The 7606-nt window shown below is 35.8% G+C and overlaps 1 protein-coding gene across 3 annotated transcripts in view; it reads left to right on the top strand.

Moving 5' to 3' along the window:
• The window catches only part of drd2a (dopamine receptor D2a), a 62673-nt gene extending 55927 nt beyond the window's left edge, over positions 1-6746 (top strand). For all 3 annotated transcript variants that reach the window (XM_024277979.2, XM_024277980.2, XM_036214898.1), the window contains exons 4-8: positions 1168-1304; positions 3817-4025; positions 4670-4756; positions 5599-5983; positions 6382-6746. In XM_024277979.2, the coding sequence (XP_024133747.1) occupies positions 1168-1304; positions 3817-4025; positions 4670-4756; positions 5599-5983; positions 6382-6578 (1015 nt within the window). In that variant the 3' untranslated portion in view covers positions 6579-6746. The remainder of the gene's footprint in view (positions 1-1167; positions 1305-3816; positions 4026-4669; positions 4757-5598; positions 5984-6381) is intronic.
• The last annotated feature ends 860 nt before the right edge of the window (positions 6747-7606 follow it).

Genomic DNA, 7606 nt, shown 5'->3' with positions numbered 1-7606 from the left:
TTTTACAAAACTAATTCAATTCAGACACCATTTTTCCGCAATACGAGTTCTGCCATTTTGGAACCAGGCAAAGTCAATAAGCAATGATTGGTCTGAGTTAACGCTTCTGTGGCAGCTACTCTCGCCAATGAGGAGTGAGCTTGTTGGAGGTCCGCACCTCTACCACTTCAAATCTATTTTGGAGAATTTGTCAAACATTTCAAACTTTCGATGTGAGACCACATACTTTTGAGGCATCTGATTGGTCAGTTTCTAACTTGAATAACTTGCACTACAGAACAAAACATATCATGAAAAAAAAATAGCAATAAAATGTTTAAAAAGGGAAGAAGAGCAAGAATTGTTATTCTGACAATTTATTCTGGTTAATTTGTGTATTAAAATAAATAAATTACTATTTATATACCCACAGATTAAAGCATAGATTAATATTTACAACTGATTTTATTGACCAAACAATGAAATGTCTCTAAGCAGAGTCTTTCAACTGTCATCATTTTGGGTCAGCTTATGGTACATATTATATCAAATGTTACCTTTTTATTTAAAAACAGTCAGCAGCAAACTACAACATTAAGTAAATCAAAAAGTTAATGCAACTTAGCAGAAATGTATTTTTTTTTTTGCTCAATCCAGAATAAACTATTGTTGCAAGTGGTTTAAGCAAAACTGACATTTTAATTTACTTTTCATTTTTAGGAGGATACAAATGTGAACCAAAATTAACATGTTGATTTGTTTTCAAGCTTAAACCCAATCCAAAGGTTCCTAGAATGGATGCAGGTTTTATATAGAAGCATTTTCCCATTCAACCCTTAATTAACTAATCCATCATTGTACCGCAAATAAACTCCAAAAATAAACAAACGCAACAGTTGTTTGGGAAGGGTGAAGTTTTAGGATTTTTAAATCAGCAATTTTGATTTTAAAAAAAAAGGCCAAATGAGTGGAAAATTAGGGCCATGATTTATTTATTTTGATTGACAGGTGGGTTGACAAATGGATAGACCTAAAACTCTTAACTTACTTTGTTTTTACCTAATCCCTCACTTTGAAACCTTGATTCTGGAGGAGTAAACTCCAGTAAATATAGCTCCCATGGTTTTCCAGGGGAATGCCACATTGTGCAACCCAAGGTAACTGTTTTTGTTTTTTTACCTTTTCCAGATACACAGCAGTTGCAATGCCAATGCTGTACAACACACGCTATAGCTCCAGAAGAAGAGTCACAGTCATGATCTCTGTGGTGTGGGTAATGTCTTTTGCCATATCATGCCCCTTGTTGTTTGGCCTTAATAACACAGGTAAGAATGTGTTAAATGTTCACACTTTTCACACTTTTGCAATTCTCACTTCTTCAAAGCTTCTATCTGAATATTGTAACTGTAAAAAATAAAGTGTCTACTTCTGAAGATGTTTTATGAAAATATCAAAATTTTGGATTAAAAAGCTGGAAATTTAAGAAAATATAAGTAGTGACATACTTACTAAAATAGTCTGTGTAGCGTCACTATTTCAAGATCAAACCTCTGTTGTTTCCAGCACTTTAATTTAGTCCACCGTCTCAGTTTTTCATGATATAAACTACACAGTTGGATAAGTCATTGAAAATTTTAGGGATTGTGCAATAAATCGGACGCTAAAGAACAATTTTCCAGCTTATTAAGCCTAAATGTGGCGAGGAAAGATGATGTTGAGTGTCATAAAAAAGGGAATATATTCACTGGTCTATCTTTGTGACTATATTTTTGCGAGACATGAATGATAAAAAAAAAGGAGACAGCTTTCTTCTATCACTGCTTGTACCCCTTCAAGTCAGACTGGAGCTTTTATTTTGGGTACGCCGCAAAACAGGCGCATCAGTGGAAGATTACTTCGACTGCAAGGGCTTTCTTGCAAGCTGTCTGTGTGTATATAAAGAGCACCTGTAGCTCGTGTCGCTTTGTTTTCAACGTGCTTATTTCTTTGTAAAGCATTGAAGTAACATTGAAGCAGACGGTGCCCAGACGCACACAGACAGCAACACGAGCTGTGTAGGCAGCTTTCTACAATAAAAGTGATACATAGATCACGACAGCAACACTCTTTGAATTGATTTTTCAACAGAAATATGTTTAGTCATACAATAAATAACATCTTTGTAGATGCAGTGCATAGTGAATAAATAAATGAGTGGCAAAAACTTTACTATGAAAAAAGTTTTCTAAATTGTAGATTATTATGCAATTCCAGGAATGATATCCCAAATTATGTCACCAAAATGAAAGAATGTGGTTTTAAATTGGATTAAATAAAATATAAGGCACCATAAGAATTAATTAAACTTAATTTTAAACTTTAAGTTATGCCTTCACTCTAGTGTTAGTGAAATATCTTGAGCTATTTTTTGTTTCTTAATGCAACAAATGTATTAAATCTTCAAAGGGATGTTAATCCTAAAATGTTTTTTCTTTGGTAGATTAAAGTTTTCACTCATGCCCTTGTTTCTAATCATTTTGGTTTTTTGTCTTTTTTTATTGTCTGATTCATTAAGTGATTGAACACTTACCTATGGACTATACAAGAAAAAAAAAAAAAAAAATTAAAGGAGAGGCAATGTTTTAACTTTAAATCAGGGGTTCCAAACATACGGGCCAGATATGGCCAGCCAGAAGGTTTAATCCGGCCCAGGTGTGAAGAGAAAAAAAATTATGGATTTTGAAGAAAAAAAAAGCAAATTTTTAGCCCATTCCTGTGGCGAGTTATAGTTCTTTAAAGAAGTAACCGAAATGCACAATTGGGCCACTAGGGGAAGCAAAGGAAAACTAAGACCGGCATGAGGAAAGATCCAGAAATAAACAGCATTTCTGTGTTGGTAAAATGCAGTTTAACTTAGCTTAATTTTTCATCAATTTGCACATTTATATTTTAGGCAGGGTGTTTAATTTTATCTGTAGTCCCCTCTTGAGTTTAGTATCAGAATTGTTTCAATGTTAAATGTAAAGTATAAAATTGAATAAGCTATTTATTTTTAGTAAAATGCAATTTATTTAAAATCCTTTTGCCTCTATGAACAAATTTGTAATAATAAGTGATTAAAGTGCTATGTGGGGTGAGGCATGAAATCAAATATTTATTGCATTTTTTTTTGTTTTGCAAAAATACAAATTTTGCTTTGAAGGCTTAAAAAACTCAACTTTTGAAACATTTTTTAAACTGTGAAATTTTGCACATGTTCTCAAAAGATTCAGAATTCAAACAAAAACATCAGAAGAGAATTCTTGATTTGAGTTAAGTGTCTCATTTGAGAAAAAATATATGAATTTGTCAAAAAAGGGTTTTAATGTGTTTGTTTATGGCAACACTTAATTTTACTAGAATATGCGTCTTTTACAGAAAAGATCGGTAAAAAGAAAAATCACTGATTGTTGAGTGTTCAAACATTTGTCTCCAATGTTGAAAGTGAATGGAATATTAATAATGCACATTTATAAACCATGAACAGCTGAATTCCATACCCAGTAAAAGAGCGTTTTAGCACTTTATCACAGAGAATGTATAATTAAAATGATATAATCGTTGCTTCGTGGAACTAATACAAACTGTAGTGCAACACCCTGGATTAAGGAGATAAGGATGAGTGCCCTGAGACAGCTTTCATATGGTGTAACAACAGGGTGGAGGTGTGCAAAACAAACAAAAAAAACGCCATGAATATTTCAAATGATCAAAATCAGAGAACAAACTCTAGTTCACGCCAAACTAAGCTTCTTCTTTTGGCCGAAGCCTAATATGTAATCAGAACTTTTTATTCATCTCATGTTCTTATCTCCACAGCCACCCGTGATGAGTCCCTCTGTGTGATTGCCAATCCGGCCTTTGTGGTGTACTCCTCTATCGTGTCCTTCTATGTACCCTTCATCATAACTCTGCTGGTTTATGTGCAAATTTATGTGGTCCTGAGGAAGCGCAGGAAACGTGTAAACACAAAGCCAAAGCAGCGCATCTGCCAGGCTGTCGACACTGACGGGGCCACTTCACTGAAGGTGAGCCGTTGAGGCAATCATGCATCAAAACATGAAAATCGTTGCTTCGCCAATCAATACGTTTCCAGATAAATGCATATTTGTCAGCTTTAGAGGATCTGTTGGTGCCCATCAGAAATTGTATTAGGCTGTAGCATGTCAATAAAGGGAACACGTTCCCAAAAGAAAATCGATTTTCTTTGTAAACACTGGACTCAATTCAGGTACTCAATACTTTGTGTCGAAAGGGTAATTCTTGGTGAAACTTGGCCTTTTGACAAGTTCTTTTCCCTCTCTGTGGTTAATGAAACACTGCCCAACTGTTTAATCTTGACGGCCATTACCTGGCACGTTTCATGCCAACAAGTCGGCCTGCTTTATTAATGCGATGAACCTCTTGTAAACTTTGGCTTTCTGGCTAATGATTTTCCTGTCATAGTCAGACTCAATGGGCTTTGATGGAGAGGCCAAGTTATCTCCTTGATCATTCTCTATAAATCACTCTTGTTTAAGTGTCACCTCACACCAAACACACTGACAGTTCCTCGTGTCATCCCGTCTGACCTCACGGACAGTGGGACCTGTGCTCCTGCGCTTACACATCTTCTGTCAGGTGCTCTGACATTGCACTCTCTTCTTGCCTGACACAGCTGTTTCCATTTCAGGATAAGTGCACTCATCCAGAGGATGTCAGGCTGTGCACCATGATTGTGAAATCTAATGGGAGCTTTCCTGTCAACAAGAAGAAAGTGGTGCGTGTCCTTCTTGTGTATTAGTTTGTTTTAAGCAGTTTTTTTCTTTTCTTCTAAAGATTTTTAAAAATTCTTAAAGTCCCACCCCAACTATATTTTTGTCTTTTGTAAAATTGTTCCCAGTGGTCTTTTATTTATAATTATGCAGTTTTTAACCAAAATTAATGTTTTTGAAAAGACCATTTCTGCAGGAGCTCGTATAAAATTCATCTGTGGATTGTAGGACTGTTGGTGCAGAAGGAATCCTACATTGATATCCCAGCATCCCTCTGTTTATGCTCCCTCCCGATATCTCACAGCCTCTCACAACCCCAAGCTAACATTAATGTAGCAAAAACAAACAAAAAACTGTGAGAAACATTGGAGTTATCAGCCATACAGTTTTGTGCCAGATGTCTGTTCAGAGGAGGAAAATGAAGATGTTAATGTATTTATGTGTCCACAAGTGAATGGATCAGAATTGAAGTGGAGCAGGAAGTCTTTTGCTGTTTGTGATGCAGTTACTGCGTCACAAATCCAATCTTTTTTTATCTGCTCCTGATCCATCACAATTTGATCAAAGAAATACTCAGAAATGCACCTTTAATCATAAATTAGTTTCTAATGTTCTCCATTATGAGAAAAACACTACAAGAACATCACCAAAAACACAATTTTCATTTAAGTGATTCTTCAAAGCAATTAATTGTTTAAATGTTGTATGAGTTTTTATTTTTTTTAATACTTATCATATTAAAATGATAATGCATCATTTTGTGAGTTTATTTCCTCCAAATTTCCACCTCAAATCAAAATGAGAAATGACCGGCTTCTGCTTCCCTCCTGTGATTGACCTTGTTCAGATTTTCATCAAAGACGTGGCCAACGATGGGGAAGATCTGGAGCTGGATGAGCTGAACAACAGTGGCAGCAGCCAGAAGCAGAAGCAGCTGACGCAGAGTGTTCTTGGAGACACTCCGGCAACCAGCCACCAGCAACTGATGCCTAGCAAGGCCAACGCCAGTCCCACTTCCACACCTCCCACACCCCCAGAGGAGGGTCAGAAAGCAGAAAAGAATGAAGATACCACGGATGTCCTGACTGACCCAGCACCCATTGTAGCCAAAGCCTTCCAGACTCAAGCCTTACCTAATGGCAAGACTCAGACGTCTGTCAAAACCTTGAGCAAGAGGAAAATCTCTCAGCAGAAGGAGAAAAAAGCTACTCAGATGTTAGCCATTGTCCTTGGTAAGATCCTTTTTTTATGTTACCTTTTGACTTTATGTTAAATTAAATGCTGATTTATAAATCTGTGCATTAAATAATTGAAAGCCAATGATGTTGCTGTCTTATCTGGGCAAAAATTAATCACAATCAGATAATCAAAAATGACGGAAATTAATCTGAAAGCCATCAAGAATAAACATTTCTTATTGAATTATTCATGTAAAGGTTTTTCCTCTATTTGCCTTTCATCCTAAAATAAATTCAAAGAGCTCAAATCTGAGCCCTAAAGCTATCCCGATGGTGATGCGAGAAAAAGACAAAAATTCTAGAAAGTTGATTTCATAGTCAGAGGCCCACTTTTCTGCAACTCCTGTTCTGTCTTTGTAGTGTAAAACTTTCTTGTCCTTTTATCTTTTCAGGTGTATTCATCATATGTTGGTTGCCGTTTTTCATCACGCATATCTTGAACACCCACTGCACCAAATGCAAGGTTCCCGCTGAGATGTACAATGCGTTCACTTGGCTGGGCTATGTAAACAGCGCTGTAAATCCCATCATATACACCACCTTTAATGTTGAATTCAGAAAGGCATTCATTAAGATCTTGCACTGCTAAAACTCCACATCCCTGTCTGGTAAGAGTGAGGAAAAATGATAAATAAAGGGTTAGGCCACCTCTTTTTGGCAAATACCTCATTCTGGGAAGGAATCCACTTCGCATGGGAAACCGCAATCTGCTTTTCAAAGTTACGGATTACAGTGATTGAAAAAAACAAAAAAAAAACTGATGATTTCTTCTAGAAAAGGCACATCTGCTCTTTATGTGATTTGCTGTGGAGTACTTCTCTCCATATCACTGAATGTAAAACAAGAAAAGTCTGTAACAATGACCTGCTTGTGGAAAGAAAAAAAAGTAACCTTGTTCTTTAAAATCATTGTGCTTGTTACGTAAGGAGCCATCTGTGTATATCACACACATGCAAACGGATATTTAAAAGTGTGTGCATTTCATGTTTTGATGATGGAGACTTTCTGCAAATCTTACAGACATCAGTGTTTCATACAGTGTTATAAAGGACGAGTCAGCTCTTATATTGAAATCTATATCACTGACAGGAATGTGTGTCAAAGGGAAGATTCATTTGCTGTACAGTGCAGCAACGCCAATATGTACATTTTACAATTTTATAAAAATAATAAATCTATACCATCATCATTATTATTATTTATATACTTTACTGTACTGTACATAGTTTTTCTTACATCGACTGTGATAATATGCCTGCAATGACAATGTGATGCATGCTACACTGCTCCTTTATTTGACTTTTATTGAAATGTATGTTTAAAAAAAAGAAAGAAACAAGTAAAAGATCTACAATAAATGAAGTTAAGATGAAGTAAGTGCGACATGGAAAGTGTTGTTGAGTGTCAGGGCATCCTATTGTCTGCTGTTTAAAGCATTCAAGCTCACACACTAATGAAAATAAAGTAAGAGATTTTATCATTAAAGCAACAATGTCTAAGAAAATGTATGACTCGAACTAAAATGATATATTAAGGTCTATTCCGTCAGAGGGTATAACAACAGTTTTGGAGAGAACAGACAGAAGCATATGAGGACAGAATTGTGTTAGAGTTTAA

This window comes from Oryzias melastigma, linkage group LG13 (genome assembly GCF_002922805.2).
Source record: "Oryzias melastigma strain HK-1 linkage group LG13, ASM292280v2, whole genome shotgun sequence".
Taxonomy (NCBI): Eukaryota; Metazoa; Chordata; class Actinopteri; order Beloniformes; family Adrianichthyidae; genus Oryzias; species Oryzias melastigma.
This window is presented reverse-complemented; position numbering and strand designations above follow the sequence as displayed.